Raw genomic sequence first — 23973 nt, 5'->3', positions numbered from 1 at the left:
ACCCGACTTATAAAACGTCTGTGGTAGGCACATTAATGCCTCTAGTCGAAGGTGAATATGTTCCTTAGTTATAGCCGCCTCGACTATAAATTGAACCTCTACACTATCGTGTGCAATGGGTGTATACTTGCGTATTTCTTGTGAACAAACCATTCGATTTTGGAACATTTCAAACGCGCCATTCTCTGGCGGCGCTGCCGCAGCGCCAGTCAAGCGGGAACTATGTATATACCGATTGGGGAGGGGGCGGGTTATGGTCGGAGGGTTGTGGACAAAAACATTTGTTTGTTGTCAAGTAAACAAAATTAAGCGATCAACGAGATTGTATCATTGAGTTTGTCATGAAAGCCATGAGACAAATTACTATTGTTATTTTATACTGATCTCTAGTAGCACCAATGCTTTTTAGTCCACAGACCAACACAACCCGGCCCACCCTCCTACCATGCCGGCCATACATAGCTTCCGCGTGGACTGGCTGGAGATACGTTGGTCCGATGCATGTCCCCATGGGTCGGTCTATAGCCCAGCGGCAAGTTAATGTAAGCGGCTATAGTACTAGAGCTAAGCCACGCACTTAGCTCTAGATACTATAGCGCGTTCGATAAACTGCGCAGGCCCTGCCGCGGCCGGCCGACGCGGCCTGCGGCAGTTATCGGAACTGCGGGGCTGTATACTACTACTTTTATACCGTAGAACGTCCATGAGCGCGCACTTGGGTCAGATAGTAAGAACGGGCGCGCGAGCGGGGCTTAGAACATCTAGAGCTAAGCCGGATCAACTTAGTCCGAGATTCTTGCTGGACAATGCCCCCCGACGATTTTGGTGGGTGTGGTGTTAGCGCTCACATTAATTTGGCTAGGCTATTGCATTTAAGCAGGAATTCTTTGCTCTCTAAAGGCGCCCGCTTATGTTCGGGCCTACGATTTTATCTATCGGCGACTCTTTATCGCCGGATTAGCAGCGGAGAACACTCATGTCGGCTTTGAAGTGACTACGCTGCACATCGCGCGATTCAGATCGTAGGCGTTCCTGCCATGAAACGTAGACGGTTCGCGGCGTGAGCAGCCGGGCCCAGGTATTATGTACTAGCACAGAGCCCGTTCTAGCCACAACGCAGGGATGCACGGTTTGAGCGCGACCGGGAGACCAGTCTACATCAAGAACGGACGTCACGTACGTAAACAACAAATGGCGCTCCATGTAAACATCCATGATAACGTGGCGTCAATCTGATGCCTCAATTCTGAACATCGTCGGTATAATCATGTGCAAAAATTTCTTCTTCATGTGATTACGGCGAAAACTTAATAGTATATGGTGAGAAAGGGTTGGTGCAATAATCCCTCTTTGTAAACTCTGGCATGTGGGGATATGGGCTGCGCATTTTGATTAATTGACGTGACTTTTATACCACTCACTGCCTGACCTCGTACACGCTGCGTGTGATTGGCCGGCTGAGCCACTCACGATTTCGCGACAGGCCCGCATAAAATGAACATGTTCTAATTCCTGCGGATCGCACTCGGGCGACGTATTTTCGGATGCGTAAGGAGACTCATGTCGAGTTTTGCGTCGGCCGATGTTTATCGCGGCGATTCTGGCCGGTTTTTGACGTACCGACTATTCAAATCTGTCGCCGCGACGAGGTCGTGCTCAGAATGGGCCGGACATAAGCGCGGCTAAAACAAGACCAACCTGGCTTAAAGAAAAATAATAATACGATCCTATAGGCTGCAGATATGGCTGCCCTCGCTAACACTTGCTCCTCCCAAGCTCAGCGGCGCCTCAGAATCCACGATCAGTTCATGCATCGCACTCTCACCCAGGGCGGGGTAGCCTACGGGAGGGGCCTGGGGGGCACGAGCCCCCCCCCCACAAATATTTCTGTGCCCCCCCCTGAAAATTCATGCTGACCATAAAAAAAAAACTTGACATTAAAAACAATGTCGCTGGCTAAACACATACAAAGGAAAATTATTTAGTGCATTCGAACGTATAAATCGGTTGAAATTCCATTGCGATACGCAGGCGGGCACTGCGATGAAGCAATAGTGCCGCGCTACGGGCACTATTTTTCCGCCGACGGCATTTTATTAGTATCGCATCTGTTGCTGTCACGGTCACGCAATCTCCTGATCTGGGGCGCAGCGCAAGTTTGTCGAACGGCTTGTGTTGTGCTCGGAACGTTTTGTTACATCGATGCCTGCAAAGTTAGTGAGTATGAAGAATATATAAGCATGAAAATAGATTGCTAGTCATTGATGACTAAAAAACGATTAATGCGCGTGTTGTGGCGGGCACTATGGTCTCATCAGTGTTGCCCGTGGAGGATATGTGCCCTCGCTACCGGCTCGGCACTATTCCTTCTCAGCAACACTGGAGTGGTGCCCGAACAGCAGACTGACGTATATAAATATTGTGCCTCCCCCCGACGAAAATGAAGCTCCCCAGTCCCCCGCTGAAAAAATCCTAGCTACGCCACTGTACTCGCCCCTAAGCATTTTGGCTATCGGTTTCCATCGGTGATAATTGATGTCACATGCCCATTTGGTACTCTACTACACCACAGTGGAGGATCCAGAGGGGGGTCGAGGGTGTCCGGATCCCCCTTTTTTACCACAAAAAAGGAAGAAAAGCATACGCACGCATGCCCAAACCTCCACTAAGTGGCCTTCGGCAGCTTAAAACACCAGAAAAAGTAAGCAGGAAAAGTTGCTCTGTTTACTTCTTTTCTCGACACCTCCTTGTCAACAAATCCTGGATCCGCCCCCTGCACCATATAGTAAACTGAGCTGCGTTGTAGAGATTAATTTATATGAGAACATTTGCCCGGCTACCATCATGATGGGCATTAGCTCCGTGCTAGGAAGATAATGGAATAGGGCATAGGCCGTATGCGCCAGAAAGTCACCTAATGATAACTGTAAACGCCGTTCTTCATAAGTTATCGCTTCGACAAAACCAAACTCTTCACGCCCCAGCAACCTTAGCGGCTCGAGGAGGATTGCTGACTGATGTGGGATTCGAGGTGCTGTGAGGCCTGGGAGGGGGAAAGGTTTACGAGCAATACTCAGCCTAGGATATGCGTATTGACAAGCGGTTGGTCTTGTTTTAGAGAGCAAAGAATTCTGCTCTATCCTAAAAGGCCATACCTAAATTATTCTAGCTTCGCAGGCAAAGTAGATTAATCATGTCGTGAAATAGCACTTTTCGCCGTTTTTTTCGTTGTACTGCTCTAGGTATTTATTTAGCTCTTGATATCATCCACGCCGCATGTCTTTTCAGCTTGCCACCTTTATACCGTACTATAAACGTCGTTTCTATGGTCACGCCTATTTTTAAGTGCCGCTTATCCATTTGGAGGTATACTTCCTTGTTTTGTTATTACCCATTATCCGGAAACTATGCCGCGCACTCACATTTAGAATAAAATAATCTATAAATTATGGTTTTTATAGATTATATACTATACTGAGACTATTACGTATAGTACTGTATAAAACTATTACAGTTTAACTGGATAAAGGCAGAGTGCTTTGAAAAACCAATTCATATGTATAACAGTCAAGAGCTCATAATAGATAGCCTATTATTGAAGCTCTTTGATCAACATCATGACTGTGACGCTACGCATACTTGGTCTTGTAAGTGACAATGGCATCCCAAGTCCAAAAATGTCCTATATAGTCATTTACAATCTATAAGTCAATAAAGCATTTTTTCAGCTCGACACATCCGCAGATCCCAGCTACGACAGCCGATTTTTTCGCAATTTTTTTTTTTTGCTTTTGTGGTGTAATTTGTGTTCGCGGGTAGCCGATTTCGGGGGTTCGAGATGCGGAATGATCAAAAATCGCCTCATCGCCTCCTGTGTAATTTCTTTACCATGACTATATATATAGCTGTGTGTGGTCGCCTGTGCGCGCCGATGCTGTCTGCGTCGCGCGCGTGCTGTGCGCTGTGTTATATACAGTGTGTAGTATATGCCTGAAACTGGTGAATCTATTCTTTTTCTGCTAATTCATACTTAATTAACTTCAGCCACATATAGCAACATTTTCATTATCTATTTTTTGTTAACTTGCAATTCTCGTTATGAACAGACGAAGGGTGCTGATGCGCCCACATCGCGCAAAAACACGTCGGTGCATGGAGAAGGGAGTAGTGATTCATCCTCTTATGAGTGTAGAATTAAAGCTGTACCAATAATTATGTAGATAATATTTTAAATGCCATCTCCAATCTAAAAACTCTAGCTGTCTTTTAAAATTCGAGTTCACAAACAGCCATAAATTTTGTTCCATTTAAAACTTATTTACTGATTGAGTTTACCTGTATACATATATGGTATATTGGGGAACACTTGATGACACATGGCAATGACTTCATATGGGTCCCCCCCCCTCCCGGCTCCTCCCCATCCACCCAACTGAAAGGAAATACTTCTGAAATTGCTGAAAAACCGGTCGAGTTTATATTTCGTGGTTATCTATTTTGTGAAATGCTTAGAAAATGACGTTTTAACCCTTTGCTGGGTCGAGTGTATACTGACTGCTTGCGTGTTGCAGAGGAAGCTCGGCCGTCCGAGCGGGCCGGTGGGTGCCTACAGCGCTCTCGCGTGTTCACTGTTTCTTCACCCATGACTCGATCGAGTCGATTGGCAACCGCTGTCCTCAATAAAAGTGAGCCGAGCCGCTCCAGCACCGTATGTCATTGAGTACGCCAATCTTACTTTGAATGAATGAGCCGAAATTCTTGAAGTAAGATGGCGCGTACGAGTTACTCAGTGTATACAGGTGGCTCGTCACTGTCGTGCACTCGTCTTTGCATGTGTATATCTCAAGACCTCTGTTCTAAATTAGAACACCGACCACTCTCTTGCAGCCTTGAGATTTGACTGATGGCTTGGTGGTTTTGGATTTTAAAACTAATATTTGTGTCCGTTCAAAAATCCTCACGGTGTGCTACCCACAATTTAATGTCTGTGTGGCATTATTGATGGATGTGTCATTTAATTAGTAATTGGGTTGATTTAACGCACATTCCTGACGGTATTTTTCTAGTTTGTTCTCACCGATCCAACTGTAGTTTTAACTGGTGTTCACTACTCGTTGTGGAATCATTGGCAGTCTATTGTATTATAAAGGATGGTGTTGACTGTAGCAAGTCTTACTGTGGTTGCTTTGTGGTTGATCTGCTTTTTTATTCTGTGATATGTGTGAGTCTGCGAGGTTGACATATCTAACATTAAATATCTAATTAAAGGTTATGAAATTTAGAGTATTTATCATGCCGTTACAATATAACAACCCGGGCGGACCGACAACAGATCTATGACTAAGTAGTTTTAATATACTCATCAAGTAATGCTGCTACATATTTAGCGGTCATCTGCTGGAATGAGCTATTGAATAGCAGTTGCTTCTGGTATATTTATATGGGCCGCTTAGTTTAATTGATTTTTCAAAGATAAGCTTACTAAGAGTAATGCGCGTTCCCAAGTAATTTGGGGTATTTTAGAATTTTGTTTGCATGTAGTCTAACCAAAGGCGACGGCGTTGACAGATTCTTGTAACACAAACTAATGTACGATTATTAATACAGCAAGAGTTTAGTGGTCGTTATATGAATAGATGTCTGGCGGTCAAGCAGTGTTAGTAAAGAGATTATGAAATCCTTCATCCGAACATTTTGAGATGAAGCTTCTCATCATCTTATCAGGAGTGAATGATAATAGTTATCATGGGCATCATATATAGATTATCATAGATAATATATTTAGTTATTCACTCCTGTCTATTGAATATAAGGAATACTATTAAACATTCATCCATGCATGAGATTGAGCTTTTCAGTTATTATTTTATATAAATCCGATATTAGTGCTTGCATGGCGGCGTGCCGAAATTAACGGGATGAGTTCGAGTCAAAATACTGCCACTGATTTACTGTCGGATTCGCCTGATTGACATTGCCATGGAGTCGTTGTGATCCCTGAACATCTGCGCCTTACTAACTGGTTAGTTTCGTTCCGGAGCACGGGGGCCTCGCGCGATTACTGTATTTTTTAGCGTATGTGCATAAGAACATTTGCAGCCGTGCAACAGGCATGCAATGCTTAAAAGAAGGCACATGCGTTATTTGTTAATATCTTTAATTTTTGAACTCGACTGCGGTACTCCCTCCATTTTGCTTGCCGTGACTCCCTTTTTTGAGTGGTAGGCGGAGTCCGTTGGACTCGCTTGTTCAAAAGTTAATTTCTACCTCTGCATGGGTATGTTTGTCTTGACCATTTTAATATATGATCATTATTTTTTTTGTTATTAGTTGTAAGCATATAACCTAAGGTTTTTAAATTTTATTAATTTTACAGGTAATTATTTAATTAGGTGTGTTTTAATAATAATTTTGAGTTGTAGTTGTATAGTATATATGCAGTATAATAGCTTTCATTTGCTTGTTATTGATAAATAATGGTCGATTGAGCTCATGCCTGATGTATTCCAATACACCCTTTTCCCACTATTTATTTATATTGCTGCTGTAATATGCTTTGAGTACCGCTTCCATAACACACTGGCCTTGTTTTATGGCTGGCTATTATACAAATACCTTGAAACTGAAAGAGGAGCTACTAACAAAATATGGATTATTCTGAGTGATGCCCATCTATTATTCATTTCTAGTAACTAGATGATGTGAAGCCACTCCCTCTGCTAACCAGATCTTAACCTGCATGTGTGTTGATGGCACTAAATAATTATAATACAGGCTGAAGGCAGACCAGACGTACACTGTCTTTGAGGATCTAATCGAAAACCACAAGTACTTTGTCGGTGTGGCAGCAGAGAACGTATACGGAGTGAGTGACCCTCTGGAGGTAGTGGTTGTCATTGGACAGATTGGACAGAGAGGTGGGTGCTAAACTCCCTGCGAAGCAATGTAGGTTAGTGGCTGCTGTGGGGTATGTAACACAGCCCTAGGGGGGTGGGTACCGAACCACAGGTATATGTGGGTCTTGGGATCTAGCTGTACATATACTACATTGATGAACTTGCAGTTTCGTACATTGTTATCAAAGAATTTAATGGCAAATTAAGGTAAGCAAAATTGATGAAATATAGTGTCATATGTATATATATATGTGATAAAATTAACAGTTTGTAACTACAGTCATACTTTTTAAGCATTTGAGCAACTTTTAATATGGGTAATAAGTGTAGTATGGTGTCTATATTTTTACAGTTTATATTAAAAATTTATATTTTGAAAATAAAAAGTTAAAAGTAGCAGTACGACCTATTTTTAAAAGATGGGATTGTTATCCATTGAAAATAATCTTATTTTACGCGACAGAACCGGATGCTAGTTTCACAAAGCCTCTGGAAGACCTCGAAGTTGTCCGTGGCCAGGATGCCAAGTTTAGCTGTGAGGTTGATAAACTGAGTGGCGCGATCAAGTGGCTGCAAGATGGTGTTCCAATTAAACCTAGCAGCAAGTTTGAGATGAGCACAGATGAAGAGAAGAAGACGATTACGCTTGTCATCAAGGAAGCTGATTTCGATGATGAGGCAGTGTACACCTGCATGTGCGGTCGCAAGCAGTGTGTTGCGGACCTCCTTGTTAATGGTAAGAATGTGATGGATGCTTTGAACGATTTCATTAAACATAATATTAAAATTTTACATTATATGCCGTATCATTGTGCTATTATTGTTTTTATTATATATTATCAGGTATCAATTATGTATGTATATGGTTCCATGTGCAATAATCCTGTGATCGTCTCTTCTTGTGAAAATGTAACGTGTTTTAGTTTCACTAATGTTAAAGTAAAATAGATGTGAAAAATGCACACATGGAATAATGTGTACAATTTCAGGTGAGTGTAGCATTAGCAATATAAGCTTTGGTACTGTTTGTACGTGGACATTGTTAATGGCAATGAACTGTCATTACCTTAATGCCACAGAACCACCACCTAGTTTCACTAAGGAGCTGGAGGACAAGGAAGTAATGGAATCAAACCCTGTCACATTTGAGTGCATTGTAGACCAGGATAATCTAAAGGTATCATGTTTGCTTTAATAAAACTAAAATAATAGTTGAAACAGAAACAGGTGCATGCAAGCGAATTACCTGTATTTACAGGTTATTCTCAGTGCCAGTTTTAGCATGAAATTAATTAGTATATATTCAATAAGTTTTCAGAATATTATCGTATTTACTAATTATAGTATTTGTTATAGTCATGCAATATGACAGGTTTCACGCATAAGTCCCATATTAACGTTGACTATAACTCAAAAACAAAATGATGTTGCCAAATGATAGTAATGTCATTGTATAACTATTAATATCATTGCATAACAGACAACATTAAAAGTGCCTTCAAAATCTTTGACAGAACGTGAAGTGGCTGAAGGACGGACGCCGTATTCAGACGGGAGAGAGAATCCGCACTAAGATTGACAGAAACAAATTGACACTAACAATAAAGGAAGCTTGCTTGGATGACCAGGGCACATACACTTGCAAGCTAGAGGGCAACAAGTCAGCAGCCAAGCTGAGTGTAAAATGTATGACTTAGCAAAAATTAATGATATTCTGTTCTCTGTACATCATTTTCTTGTTCTTGATGAATAAAAGGGGTTTATATATATATATATATATATATATCTATATAAGTGTGCTAATCTTGTGTTCATTTGCAGCTGAGCCAGGATTCAGTTCACAGCTTAGAGATGTTGAAGTTATGGAGAAAGAAAGCATTGAGCTGGTGTGTGAGGTTGCCCACAAGGACATGGAGGTATGTGTGTGTTCAAACACGACTCTCCCAAAATCGGTTATTTCTAATCCAGTGCCTGGTCTCACAACATGCTTTTGAGAGGGGGCTAAACCCAATTCCAGTAGTACCATTCGTGTAACGTCTTCAGAAATGAATGTGTAAAGGTATACCTGAAGTTTCTTCACACATTGGAATATTTCTTGAACATCATCCTTTCATTAGTGATTCTCATTACTAGTTTATACTCCATGATATTACCTTACTTCTTTTCTCAGGAATTACCCTTGCTTTTATCTATAACCCTTTCGCATACCAATTTCACCTACGTGCCTAATACGAGTTTTATATATGTACATTCTGTCTAATTCATATATGTTATAATATATATATATATATATAAAATTATATATATATATATATCCAGTTGGGTCGTACATGTTGTAACAGTTGTGTAAGTGATCACTGAAACTGTCTCTCCACTTGATGCAGGTGAAGTGGTTGAAGAATCTTATATGTACATTATGTCCAATTCACATATATATATATCCAGTTGGGTCGTACATGTTGTAACAGTTGTGTAAGTGATCACTGAAACTGTCTCTCCACTTGATGCAGGTGAAGTGGTTGAAGAACCAGAGACCGTTGAGACCAGGAGGTCGCATTGAGGTCAGTGAGGACGGCTGTCGGCGCAAGCTGTTCATCCGGGAAGCGTCTCTCGACGACAACGGAACGTACTTCTGCCAAACGGGAAACAAGCAGACGGCGTGCATCGTGAATGTGGAAGGTGGGTGATTTAGCCTATCAAAGTGTGATATCTAATGCATATATAATGCATGGGGTCATGCAGATGTGTAAGCTGTCATGTCAAAAAATGCATGCTAGCGCCATCCGTTGAGCAGAAGGGAGAAAAAGCTAGATATTCTTAGTGTTTTCATTGAGGACCAAGTAATGGGATGTAGTTATCGCCCAGTACAAATAGGATTTACAATTGAAAATGTAAAATTTGTCATTCGCATGTGCCTCACATTGGATGGCTTTATGTACAGTGAAACAGAAAAAAGTATTTAAATGTTTAATTGACATTTTGCATTAATGGGCGTTTACATGTGCTTGATGCAGAGGCTCCAGCAGCAGAATTTATCAGGAAATTGGAAGATGTTAGCTGTGGAGAGCACGATACGGTGACCTTGTCGTGCGAAGTATCATTTGATGATGCTGACGTGACATGGCTGAAAGATGGGAAACCCATCAGAGTAAGTTGCATATAAGCTGGCCTGGCATCATGCAAAGGACTGCAGTACGAATTAGTACCACTGAGGGAAATAGTTCCAGATTACATTGGCAATAGCATATATGCAAACATTGCACGAATGCAAAGAACAATCAGGCATGCACCACCATAAAGCCACAAAATGTACACGTTTTACGGTGTCAAGTACTTGATTTTTATAACCAGGAATCTGGTGAGAAGTATGAGATTGTCAAGAACGGGACACTGCGCAAGCTCGTTATCAACGACGTCGTTAGGGAAGATAAGGGCCGTTACGTCTGCCAGGCTGGAGACAACCGAACAAAAGCTGATGTTACTGTTGAGAGTAAGAGGGCATTTGCTTCCTTAATTTTTGGAAGTAAAAGATGAACTACCTTGACTTTATGATAAAATACTTAAACTACTCTATATACTTATATTTACTATATATTATATTACCAGGAGTGTATAATAATAGATTAATAATTTGATTATTAATAATTCTTAATTTAAATTTATAACTAATAGTCTATTATTATACACTCTTGATATTACTACATGATTCATATAATTTAAATGAAAGTTTAGTTTACATATCTACAAGAGACTGTGCCTTAGAAAGGACAGGCCCAAAGTCTTGTATTGCATAATTAATTTCAGTTCCTCCAAGAGTGTTTGTGGATAAGAGGTTTGAGGAAGTCACTGTCAGTGCTGATGAACTGCTAAGCCTAGAACTTGGCTATGAAGGTTACCCTCCATGCACTGTCACATGGATCTTAGAAGAGCAAGAAATTACAGAGGTATGCTGCAAGATACAATTAAAAATGGTTTCAGAGAAGAGAATGATGAAATGACAGTTTAGCCAATTTTTCTACAAACTCAATCACACATAGTGAGGAGTGTAAAGTAATTTGCCCTCCTATATATGAAATTATATATGTTTGTTATAAGCTATGATATAATTTAATCTTTCAACCTCACGTGTTATAAAGTCATTAAATGTAACAATAATAAGTTAACTAAGCAAACGTTGCTCGACTCATACATACAATGTGTCCTCACACGTTCACCTGATTGGAACTCTGTTTTAGACTCGCAGAATAAGAGTAGTGACATCCGAGAAGAAATCACAACTCGTAGTGAAACCTGTGCAGGGGAAGGATGCAGGCAACTACAAGTGCATAGTCGAAAATGAACATGGACAGGAAACTGTGCCATTCAGAGTCAATGTTATTGGTAATTAGCATTTAGTAGTTATTTATTATTATTATTATTATTATTATTATTATTATATTATTTTAGCATTTAGTTAGTATTAGTAAGTGCACTCAACTGGTAACAATATTGCAGTACATTGTATTATAGTTTGTGTATCCCAATAGCATGTTAATTAACGCATTATTAAATAATTGCAGATAAGCCAGGACCTCCACAGGATCTGAAGGTGACTGAGGTCACACACGACTCCATTACACTAACATGGGATGAACCAAAAGACAGTGGTGGCGATGAAATCAAAGGTATGTGATTCGTGATACCCTCTTTGGATCTTTGGTATGTGTTTATGGTACAAGGTTTTCTTCTGTACTGATTTGTGTGGAACCTTTTGATGAGAAAATTTTCTTTAATACAGGCTATCTCATTGAAAGGAGGGACACTAAGAGACAGTCGTTCCAAGTTGCTGGCAGAACACAAGACACTACCTTTACTATTACTGACCTTATCGAGGGAAATAAATACAAGTGCAGGGTTACTGCTGAGAACAGACAAGGCCAGGGCGAGCCTGCAGAGACCATGGGAGCAATTGAAGTTAAAGACCAATTTAGTACGTTTGAATGTATGCTGTACATGCGCACGCACACAAACATATAGACTACATGAAGTGCCATGCATTGCCCATGCAAAACGTGGTACAATCATGGTCAGTTTAACGTCAGTTTAAGAATGATATTGGAGGTGAAGGTGACATAGCACATGTCTTTTGTAAAGATGAAAGTTTTAAATCTCAGAGTATAGATCTCTGTTGATGCATGATGCGTGAAGGAGTCAGGGGAAATGAGAGACACCTTTGAGGCAACTCGCCTCCATATAAATATAGACGTGATATAGATACTATGTATACAGTGTATAAAATGTATATTATAATGTATATTCAAGTTATATACATTGTAAAGATGCTTATGATACTATGTATACAAACTTGGTCTTATCTCTAACTTAACTCTAATCTCCAGCAGTTTTAAACTCCTAACGAAAATCAAAAATTGTACTAACCCAGAGTGATAGGAAAGACAGTGATGCTTATAGTTAAAGGAAATCCAGAAGACAAGCTATATATAATAACAGCATACAAACTCAGCCATCAGTCACATAAATGCCCAACATCGAGCTTGCTGATTTAGTGGAATTAAATCTGACAAATTCTAAATTGTTATTGCAATTAACAATTATTGATGCATTATTATTGTAATTATTATTGCAGCTGAGCCAACCGCTCCCAAGGGAAAGCCCATTGTATCCAACATCACTCCTGACTCTTGCAAAGTGACATGGGAGCCACCTGAGGACAATGGTGGATCACCTATTACTGGTTACGTCCTTGAGAAAAAGACAAGCTTCAGCCCACGCTGGAACAAGGTTACCCGAGAACCTATCAAGGAGCCAACATTCACCATTGACGGTACACACCTTATCTAGAGCTTCTATATAATAATGTATTAACTGTTTGAATTATGACTTCTCACTTTTAACTTTTATTATCTATGGGTTAGGAAAATGCTTTACCAAAGCTCACGTAGGGAATTTGTGATTTTGTAATGTACTAAGAATATGAATACCATGTATTAGCAGTGCTTATATGATACAAATTAGTAAAGATGGCCCCAGCATTCATACTAAATTGTCTGCTTTTTATCAGGATTGATTGAGGACCAGGAATACGAGTTTAGAGTGGCAGCTGTGAATAAGGCAGGAGCGGGGCCTCCTGGACCCGCGTCTGATGTCATTGTCGCTCGTGAATGCAATGGTGAGCTTGCACAGCGTTATTTTCTAGTATCGTAATCTGTGGATCCATGTGTTTTTTTCAATAAGGTGTTCAATACATACAAGTCAGTACAGAAAAACAATACGTAGACAGGGATTGTAAGAACCTTCTATAAAATAACCCAGTTAATATTTCTTCCTGAATTTTTCCCATACAATGCAAAAGGTCATTCGTATTGGTACGATTTCTCATTTTCCTTTTAAAGAATCGTCTAAACTATACATATAATATTGCTCATACTGCGTATAAAATACTTTAAACATATACAAAATCAGCCATTTTAGCCCATTCATGGTCACTTGTATATAATATATGTCTATGTAGATCTACTCGAATGCACTTGGCTAAGTGAACTTCAGCTAGCTATACCAGCTAACACAAGAAGACTGAATCATAATTCATATAGGAATAGGCACCCACCCCCTCACTTGTTATTTACAACCTTGCCACGAGAAATTTTGGTTGGTCTCATCTGCTCGATTCGATTTGTCAAATCTTCTATTCGTATGTCTTTGAGGTGAATTAAGTGTTCTTGCCTTCTAACTTTTGCCTGCAGAATCTGTATCGTCTCGTCTTTTAACAACACTTCTTGCTCTTTTTCCTCGAGCAAAATAATTGGCACGTATTTCTGAACTTTCTGGCCTTCTTTGCCCACAGTGATCACCTTGGGAGGTATTTTGCTGTAGCTGTTCTCCCGTTGCACATTGTAGGAAATCGTTCCTTGGCCCTGTGAATCAATTTTGCCGTCGATGCCTACCTTTGGCTCGTCTACTAAAGGAGCACTGCACTTGCACATATCCTGCTTTGGCAAGTAGTCTGGAAGCTCATCGTTCACCTCTTTCTTCCTGTTGTTCCACAAAGCGATGTCGATCTTCGTTCGTAGATTGCTCAGGACGCACTCGATCGCGGACGGCTTGCAGTTGACTATTTGGTTTATGACGTCGGGGGTGACGTTGAAGTTTATCTTTGATAACACCTTCCTGTTCAGCGTGTTCCAATTGTCGACCTTCTGATTCACTGAGTTTGCCGACACGTAGTTGTGTATCTCTACTAATCGCGGGAAGAAGAATTTGACAACCTCTGCTGCGAGGACGCCGTCGGAAAAGTCACGGGCAAGGTTACGCTTGACCCGCGACAGCGGGACCTTGTCGATCCAGGTGTAGAGGTTGTCCAGCAGTTCCTCATCGAGGTCCACGACTTGTGACATGATCGTTAGTTGTCACCGCGTCAGGTTGCTTCCTTTCTCCTCTCTCGTGACAAGAAGAGACCTGAAGAAACGTAGTCACAGCTTCGACGTTTTATATTATACAGTACCGAATATTTGAACTTGTGACATGATCGTTAGTCGAATGCACACGTTAATGCACACGTCAGGTTGCCTCTTTTCTCCTCTCGCGTGACAAGAAGAAACCTGAGGGAACATAGTTACGGCTGATTTTGCTTTGACATTTTAAATTATACAGTACCGAATATTTGCACTGGAACCTAAATATTTGCAAGAATTCTTGTGTGGGTGCACGTGTGGCACTATACGCAACTTTCACTGCACAATGTACGTGCAGCTACCCAACTGCAAGCTATAGTTATAGTGTGAGTGGAACAAATCAATAAAATTCAATTAGGTTAATGAGTGCCTATCGTGCCACCTGCCATGCGATACTGACATAAAATTAGGTTATAAAGGTCAAGTACTAACGTGATTATTAGTAATAAACTGGTCTAGCCAGACATTTGCCAAATCTTTATGGTTATTGCAAAGTCCATCTAGGCATGGCCAGGTATGTGTTGTACCAAAATGTAATTCCTTCATGAACTGAATCTGCATGATTTTACCACACTTAGTCTAAACAGAGAAAACGTTCCTCACGCCTACCAAAATAAGCAGTTACTAAATTAATTTAATTTAATTCAAATTAAATCTCACAGCCCAAGCCTAGTTTAGCACTCCAGATTAGTGTAGCACATTATGTATCCGAAAACATATTGCAGGGGTGCCAAACTATCACTTAATCCAATCTCACGCCTTGTTGTGACTGAGTTTTTGCTAACATGTAGATTTTTAGATTGGTATCTGGTCTAAGAACTAATGCTAGCTCAATCTAGATAGCGAAATTAGCATCACAGGATGCTTGTTGAATTGGCATCTTACAAATTATCATGTCAGAATTTTACAAGGCTGTACTAGTCAAATATGAAAAATAGTAAACACGTGGGCTGTGTTATTGTATTCTAAATTTTACTATGTAGGTCTCTACTTGAAATCTTTCTGGATAATAATTAATAGTGTGTGAATGTGGCCCAGCATGATGTCATGCCGCAATTAACAGCGTAGTTAACTTATTGTCACAGTGTCAGTGAGTAGGGCCTAGGTGAAACAAGTGTGTTTTGTAATTGTTTTCAACAATGCAAAATGTATATTTGCTTCACTCACTGTGACTCAGTGTGCTCGTCAGTAGGGGCCTAATCGTACGGCATTGCTTGGAGGATGAAATCACTGCACTGCCACTGGCACTGCCACTGCCACTGGCACTGGTCTAGCTTGCCTAACGACTAACGTTAACCAACAATATCTAAGTAGGGTGTGGTTATCTTGACATACTTGCTCACATGAATAGGCCTAATGAGTAATAGTAATACTAATACTAATACTAATACTAATACAGTAATAGCTGGCAATGTACCGGTATTGTATACACATACAGTCGGCTACAGTCAAATTCAACACAGAGCTCTAGTATAGCCTCTACGATGTGGATTTTAACTCTGACTCTGACTGAGCCTTTGTAGTTACCTATTAATATTACATGAGACCAAACTTACAATTGCGTAAACAGTTTAAATACTTACGTCTATGATATACAGCAACATTTGATTGGGATCGAAGTTTCATCCAGTCACTGGCGTGATGAGAGTCGCAAGCTTGAACGGCCCCCATTGGGGTTGTTACTAAGTAACTGTACACAAAATATGCAAAGCGCCATCTAGTGACAACGATTTTGATCTTTTCTTTGTGTTGAGTTTTTTGCTAACATGTAACAGGGTTTACCAGTGACAGTATTACACAATATCAGGAACTTATTATGTAGTTCAAAGTATATAGATTCTCATCTGCACTACTCATAATGTAGTGGATAATTCTGGAAAACGTTTATTCTGTCATGGATTATTGTTGTGTTATGTTGTGGCATAGCTGCCTAAAAGAGCAGAGCAGAGCAGGGTAGAGTTTCAATAACGTAACCCAACAAGAGTAGGATACAGAGTAGAAGTAGAGTAGGGTCGTTGGCTAATACTTCCTACGTATTTCAGCAGAGTATATATACAATCAGGAGTGAATAATATAGACTCCTACATTATATGTCTCCTAATAATTATGTCTATATTATACACCCCTGATACATTCATGTGCACAATCCTAGTTTAATTGGGACCTCAGGATATATAGTTCGCAATATTATGTGCTATACTAATCGAGTCCTGGGTGCTAAACTAGGATTGGGCCGTACTACTAATGTAATTCAACACAAGAGTAGGGTACTACCCCCTACTCTTGTGTTGGGTAACATTATTGTATCTAAGCAGCTTATAATTAGCTCTAATTATACTGTTGGTAGAGCTAATCTCATACAAGCACGAATGGTTTTTTGCAGAACCACCAAAAGCCCTGTTGGGTAAAAATCTGAAAAATGGAATGAATGTCAAGGTTGGAGATGATCTGAAAATCACAGTTCCATTCAGTGGAATGCCACCACCAGAGGTGTCGTGGACGTGTGGAGACACACCGCTTGTCAACGATGACAGAGTTAAAGTAAGGTTGGCGTGAATAAGAATGTTGTATTGTTTTCTTTAAATCAATTTTGATATGGACCATCCCAGACCTGTCATGTTTTGCACAGTTTGGTAAAATACTTATGCTCAGCCAGTTCCTTGCCTGCATGCACATACCATATCAAACCTGAATTGTAAAAACTTCAAGAACTGGTGTGCATTGACTGTATAGAAAGAAACTGCCTAAATTAGCAATTCAAGATCACACTAGTCATCGATTCAGAGTTGCAAGATGTAATCTGAAGATAGTTCATTTATGCAATTTTGTGTTTTAGTGTTCATTATATCATTAATTCCAGCTAATCTGCCAGCTATAGTAAAACCATCAATGTTTTTTTTATTTCCATAATTTTGCAAGGGTATGTGTCAAGCTTTGCAGTGTGAAATTAATATATTGTGGGCAAAAACCTACCTAATAATCATAACGTTACATATTTAACATGTAGTCTTGTTTATATTTCAGATTGAGACAATAGGTGACACTGCTGTGCTAACAGTAAAGGATGCACAGAAGGAAGATACTGGTTCCTATGGTATAAAACTAGGAAATGAATTTGGAGAGGATTCTGCATCTATACCTGTCAATGTGATTGGTGAGTTAGTGTGCTTTATTTAGCAATTATATTGAATAATAATTAGTGCTGGTGACATACGACTGTTACTGTCGTAGTGTAATCAATCTGTAACGGCTTGTGGTTACTCTATATTCAATCCATTGGGCATATATACTGGAAATTAAAATGCTATTATATACACACATGCATGCATGCGCACGCACGCATGTACTACGCACGCACACACGGCACGGCACAGCACAGCACGCACGCATAGGCCCTTCCTATTGTTTCATGTTCATCTTTGTTATGCCACAGACAAACCAGCAGCTCCTACGGACATTAAGGTTGTGGATATCAGTGCAGACAAGGCAACGCTTGAATGGGGTGCTCCAGATGATGCTGGTGGTGCTGATATAATCGACTACGTTGTTGAAGTGTAAGTGAATTACAGCAAACTGATACAATTAATCATCGATGTAATTTCGTGTTCAACGTGTTCATCTTGTTAAGTTTGAACATGGCATTTATTGTCTTTCTTGTTTTCTCATTTCCTTTCATTAGGCAACAAGTGGTAAATTCTAAAATGGTATAGCGTGAATGATGGAATCTATGAGTTCATAGAGTACAAACTCACACTATAAAAAAAAAACTAAGAATATAAATTATGATGGTGTGAGTTTGACCACATGTAAACTTGTGAAACGGGCTAATTCTCGTGATTCAAATTCTTGGTTTTGTTCAACCTTTAATTTGCCCTGACACTATTCATTACTCTTTGTTGCACTATATTCCATTTGTAAACCAATAAATTTGAAATTATTACAGTGCTGTTTCTATGCTTTTGCCCTGCTAAAGGTAGTGTCAATATTCTTAACTTACATTTTATAACAGCATGGAAGAAGATGAAGAGATTTGGAGAAAGGTTACGAAGACAAAGACTACACACACGGTTGTGGAAAAGCTAAAGGAAGGTAACAAGTACAAGTTTAGAGTCCACTCTGAGAACGACGCTGGAGCCAGCGAGGCGGTGGAAACAGATGAAGCAGTTGAAGCTGTTGATAAACCAGGTATATATTATAATTATACACCTCTGTGTTGACATGCATTACTCCATCTTGACAACTGCTTGACGCCTCACAATTATGTACCATGATTAGTGATGTCACGATCATCGATTATACTCGATCATCGGTTGAACAGTGGCTCGAACCAAGCGCCTAGTGATGTCACGATCATCGATTATACTCGATCATCGGTTGAACAGTGGCTCGAACCAAGCGCTTGGTTATCAAAATCCATAATCACCCATTTTTTTTTTTTTATTTGAACAAGAAAACTTGGAAAAGTGATGAGAATCAGTACATGTATTATACACACAGTAGTAAACAGTGCAAAACAAACAGTAAACAGGGCTAAACAAGCACATACATGCACACACGTACATGCACACACGTACATGCACACGAAGTTACGCACACACAGGCATTCAACACCCTGAGTAACCGATTGTAACCGATCATCGGTTACTTGGGTCCAACCGATGATCGATTACAAAATTACAACCGATTGACAACACTAACCATGATGCATATCAATTGCAACCATGACACCGTAGAGGTGCGGTTCGCAGCTAATCTTATTGTGTGACAAGTGGATCAAGGTCATTGTTTTAATATTGATAGCAGCTGATATGCTCTAATCAAAATACGTAACTAAAACAAAACTAAACTAAAGTAATTAACTTACCTAGGTGCCTCATTGCAGTAAATGAAAGCTGCGTGATTCATTATTTTCCAGCGCCGCCTCACGCTCTGCTTGACGACAAGCACAAGAAAATCTACATCAACGCCGGAGAGACGTTAGTTCTGACGGTGCCGTTTACTGGCACCCCTCCACCCGAGGTGGCGTGGTTTATCGGCGACGAGCTTTCAGAGAGCAACAACAGATCGCATGTGCGTTGTGTTTGTTAAGTCATTGGCTCTGATTCGGTAGCATAGGCCCTCAGCAACTGTGTTGCATTAAATTCTGTAAGAATTGCATTTTTCCCAGCAAAGCTACTCACTTTTATGTGGGTGAGGTTGGTGTTGCCCACCGGCGAAATAAACCAAATGCAAAGCAAATGTCGGCTGAACCAAGTCGGGGTAAAGTGTTCTATACAAGGGCACAACAGCATTGACCATGGTGGGACTTGAAGTCGGAGTGGTTCCAGTGCACAGTTCACAGTGCAGTATGGGCAATGTGCATCTAGTGCTTATCTGCATTGTATCATTTTCCATTCTGCAGACAATGCAATATAGAAAAGCCCTAATAAATTAAAAAATTTCTACAGCATTCTATTAGTCTGTGGAAATCTGTCGTATGAATTCGCTCCTCTCTGAACAGGTTGACGTGATGAAAGGTAAAACCATTCTCAACGTAGCTGGAACTAAACCCACTGATGCAGGAGAGTATAGGCTTAAGCTTTCCAATGATGAAGGGGAAGAGGAATCACTGTTTAGTGTCACTGTGCTAGGTAAGTCATGTGATAGTTAATTTTATTTAGCTGCGAGGTGTTATAGATCCCTGAGTTAAATCCAGTCCTTATATAGGATATGGTATGTGAATTAGCTGATTTCATTTTAGCTGAATAAATTTTCTGGTTAAATAGCCATTATTAAAAAAGTGTCATTTCACGTATAGCAGGTTAATGAGGTATAAAACTAGTTTTGATGTCTTTACACATGCACACATGTATTTATATTATGCTTTTTTGATTAATTGTAGACAAGCCACATTGCCCGGTGCAACCTGAAGTGACTGATGTGAAAAAGGATAACATCACCATTGCTTGGGAGAAGCCTGAACATGATGGAGGAAGTCCAATTACAGGTACCAAAACTTGAACATCTTTTCTAAAAAAAGGAAGACATTTTGTCATTGTCTCTGTTATTATTTTACTCCATGCAGAATGTTCCAGAAGTGTCTACTGTAGAGCTATTTATTATTAAACAGACTTGCTAATAAATCAAATTAATTGTGTATATAAATAATGTTAAATATTGGCACAGCAAAAAACAGCGTGTTTATTTATACATGCAATTTTTTTTACACCATTTCTGTTTTGTAGGCTATATTGTTGAGAAGCGTGATACTAGAGACAACCGATGGGAAACAGTTGCAACTAATGTAACAGAGACAGAGTGGACGATACCTCAGCTGAAGGAGGGTCACAGCTATAGCTTCAGTGTTAGCGCAGTGAATGCGATTGGAGCGAGTGCACCAGTGGAAACTGCGGAAGCCACTAAAGCTACGAGACAACCAGGTTGGTGAATATAATTCAAATATAATTCAGTAGTTGTGCAATGTTTTTCTTCGATTTTACACCGAATTGTTTCATGCATTAGGATATTTAGACCATTACCTACGAAGGTAAGTCCACAACACACACTTGGTACATACATCATGTCACAGTGTCTAACATTTTGCTGACTGACAAGCATTGGAGGCTATTTTACCACGGGACAATTTTTAATCGATTAAAATGTTATGGGATTGTTCGGTTAGATTATGCATTGTTTTGTATGCTTACATGTCACATAGTAGTCAAGGGTAAGTATAATATCACTTAAAATTCCAACCTTCGGGGGCGAAATCTGGATATAAATTTAATAACATATATATTTATATTCGTATGTTTTATATTAAGATCTAAGTTTGCATAATAAATCTTGTAATTGTTTATTATGATAGAGCCTGCCAAGCTAAATCTTGATGAAGCTCTTTTGAGGGATGGAATCAAAGTAAAGGGAGGCGATACTATCAAGATAGAAGTGCCTTTCTCTGGATGCCCAACACCTGATGTGAAATTCACTAAAAATGGAGAACCTTTAGGCAGAAGAGCCAAGGTGAGAAAAATATCCGATTATTTCAGCAACCATTAATTAACGAGATATTTTTGGTCAAACTGTTTTTTATATAAATTAAGATATTGTTATCGTGTTCTCTAGGGTAATATATCTCTCACAATTCTTAGTAAAACCTGTGTTATGTTGTTCGTTCAATATTATTAGTGATACTGTGTTGCTGGCAATTTACTACTGCTGTGGTGTGTTATAAATAGTTGTTCTTTTTATAACATATAATGAAGGTGACTGTGGATGAAGACAAGGCAATCCTAGAAATACCTAGAGCGGACAGAGATGATGCCGGCAGCTATGGTGTCGAAATAAAGAATGACCTTGGTGAAGACTCAGCAGAGATTCCTGTTACTATCATAGGTACTATCATTAATATATACTATGAAAATATTCTATGAAACAAAAGAGTACTGTAATGCATGTCTTTCTTGCAGGTGTCTTGTTCGTATCGGTATGGTACCTCTACTGTTACTGCTAAGTAAATTCCCTATTGCATTGAACTTTTAAAATGTCCACAACGTAGTGTAACACATTGGTGGAGTGAAGGTCTAGTAACACTTTTTTTGCTCTAGTAACATTTTTTGTACATGATACCAAACAATATCTAACCACGATAAAGTATATATATTGTGTATGGTAACTTGTAATTTCTTATACTGTTATCCCCCATACTATTTGATATTTCTAGCTGGTCTAATTCACACTTCCTCCTGCAATAACTACCAACTGTGATGAATTTACATCATACATTTTACGTAGAGTTTATTTTTCTCTTTTAATTGTTTAACGCTGTGCGTTGTAGACAAGCCCAAGTCACCACAAAACTTGACAGTTCCTGAGACGACGGTGGATACAGTAACGCTGGCCTGGGAACCTCCGGCAGACGATGGCGGCAGTCCTATCACAGGTATGCACCTGTGAATGTAGCAGCTCTTCTCCTGAATTAGTAATGATTGGGATTAGGTACACTTTTCTGTTCATAGAAGTCAATGTTTTAGTGAGGGTTATCAGTATGGATGCATTATTTACAGCGATTTTTCTGAAATGAATCATTTTAGTATTCTTCTATTCCAATAGAATTATTTAAAGGAATCCAGCTCTAGGAACATTTGTGTCTTAACGTGTGGGTCGAAATTATAGTTCCATTTTGCGAGAAACATGGTTACTATAATAAGCCAACGTCTGTTATGAATCTCACAGGCTATCGTATTGAGCGTCGTGATGCGAGGCGTCAAATGTGGACTGACGCCGGCACCGCGACCGAGTGCACCTACACTGTTCCCGGCCTCATCGAAGGTAACCGCTACCACTTCCGTGTATCTGCCCAGAGCAAGGCTGGCAACAGTGAACCCCTCGAGACATCACAACCGATCACGGCGAAGAATATGTTCGGTAGGTTCTCAGGTGTTCACTTGCTATATTTAATTTGCATTCGTTCAAACCATGTGAATCGAGTAACGATAATATCATCAGTTATCCCTGTGTGTGTAAGTATCCATCGATGTGGTTACTACATTTTTACTCCTGGTCCAAAAGCAGGTCAGCAATATGACTGAAGTACAGTATATAATATTGTTTTAAAGCAAAGGCTGAGTATTTTATTATAACCAAAATACACATACGTCCCACAGTTACAGTACTTAATATTTATACTCTCTAGATTTTTAGTTACCTCTATGTTTACTTGAATTTTAAGTGCCTTATATATATATATATATATTACAATTAACATGGTTTATTATAACTAGTGTTAATTATATTGCATAATTTGTACATAGATGAGCCAGAGCCACCTGCAGCACCAGAAGTTAGCAACATTACACCTGAATCTTGTATCATCAACTGGAAACCACCGGAGAAAGATGCTGGAATTCCTGTTACTGGATATCACTTAGAAAAACGCACAGGTATGTGTGTATGTATGTACATATGTGTGTATGTATGTATGTATGTGTGAAGGTGTATATTATATATATATATATATATATATATATATGTATATCCTATGTAGGCTATATTGATATTGTTGAGGGCTCTTCAATGAGTAATACCTGCTTAAACATTATTAGTGCCAGAAAATCTTTGTATTTCCTGTGAATTACTGCGAGGATTACAGAATCATGTTTTTGGCTTGTATTTTAAATTAATCTGATGTTTAATTACACAACTACCTACAGCTTATGCAGTTACTATGTAACACTGGCACGGTAAAAATTTAAAATTTGTACAGCAAAATTGCAATTTAATTCCACCACATCGTCTAATCACACCAAATCACCACACACATGCTCTTAACATGCATGTATATGTGTATGCTGGGCACTGCTTAGGTTACAGCCCGCGCTGGATGAAGGTGTCAAGGGAGCCCATCACTGACACGTCCTACAGGCTGGATGAACTCGTCGAAGGAGAGGAGTATGAGTTCCGCGTCGCAGCAGAGAACAGGATGGGGACAGGAAGATTCAGCCGGCCATCCGAGAGAATCGTCGCTAAAGATCACAAAAGTAAATTTGATATTTTCTCAGTTAAAATGCAATGAAATAGTATGTAGTTTAATCTTTTTGTAGTGATGGTGAGTCGATTGGTTGACACATCTCCTTTTTTTTATCTAG

The 23973-nt window shown here is 39.7% G+C and overlaps 2 protein-coding genes across 2 annotated transcripts in view; one reads left to right on the top strand and one right to left on the bottom strand.

The window, feature by feature from the left end:
• LOC106809207 (titin-like) overlaps positions 1–23973 on the top strand; it is a gene marked incomplete in the record, with an annotated part of 98410 nt that overhangs the window by 70122 nt on the left and 4315 nt on the right. Inside the window, 29 exon segments of the mRNA XM_014812204.1 lie at positions 4750–4763; positions 6775–6917; positions 7360–7632; positions 7976–8073; positions 8411–8582; positions 8718–8812; positions 9407–9575; positions 9911–10044; positions 10248–10386; positions 10701–10840; positions 11132–11276; positions 11456–11560; positions 11674–11865; positions 12523–12720; positions 12958–13065; positions 16731–16888; positions 17372–17501; positions 17781–17901; positions 18357–18532; positions 19263–19417; positions 19848–19977; positions 20229–20333; positions 20572–20766; positions 21195–21349; positions 21592–21721; positions 22164–22268; positions 22562–22753; positions 23140–23268; positions 23692–23865. Coding sequence (XP_014667690.1) covers positions 4750–4763; positions 6775–6917; positions 7360–7632; positions 7976–8073; positions 8411–8582; positions 8718–8812; positions 9407–9575; positions 9911–10044; positions 10248–10386; positions 10701–10840; positions 11132–11276; positions 11456–11560; positions 11674–11865; positions 12523–12720; positions 12958–13065; positions 16731–16888; positions 17372–17501; positions 17781–17901; positions 18357–18532; positions 19263–19417; positions 19848–19977; positions 20229–20333; positions 20572–20766; positions 21195–21349; positions 21592–21721; positions 22164–22268; positions 22562–22753; positions 23140–23268; positions 23692–23865 — 4180 coding nt within the window.
• LOC106809208 (sperm flagellar protein 1-like) lies at positions 13096–16019 on the bottom strand. The gene is made up of 2 exons (XM_014812206.1): positions 15931–16019; positions 13096–14351 (listed from the first exon to the last, which is right to left on the bottom strand). Exon 2 carries the CDS (start codon positions 14288–14290, stop codon positions 13508–13510), a length of 783 nt encoding a protein of 260 aa, XP_014667692.1. The 5' UTR covers positions 14291–14351; positions 15931–16019; the 3' UTR covers positions 13096–13507.

The sequence above is a fragment of the Priapulus caudatus genome, unplaced genomic scaffold, assembly GCF_000485595.1.
Source record: "Priapulus caudatus unplaced genomic scaffold, Priapulus_caudatus-5.0.1 Scaffold337, whole genome shotgun sequence".
NCBI classification, from domain to species: Eukaryota; Metazoa; Priapulida; class Priapulimorpha; order Priapulimorphida; family Priapulidae; genus Priapulus; species Priapulus caudatus.
Note: the sequence above shows the minus strand (reverse complement) of the source record. Positions and strands in the feature narration are given on the sequence as shown.

What these genes read in the sequence shown, in the direction of transcription:
- LOC106809208 (XM_014812206.1), bottom strand. Translation starts at nt 14,290, where the DNA reads ATGTCACAAGTCGTGGACCTCGATGAGGAACTGCTGGACAACCTCTAC.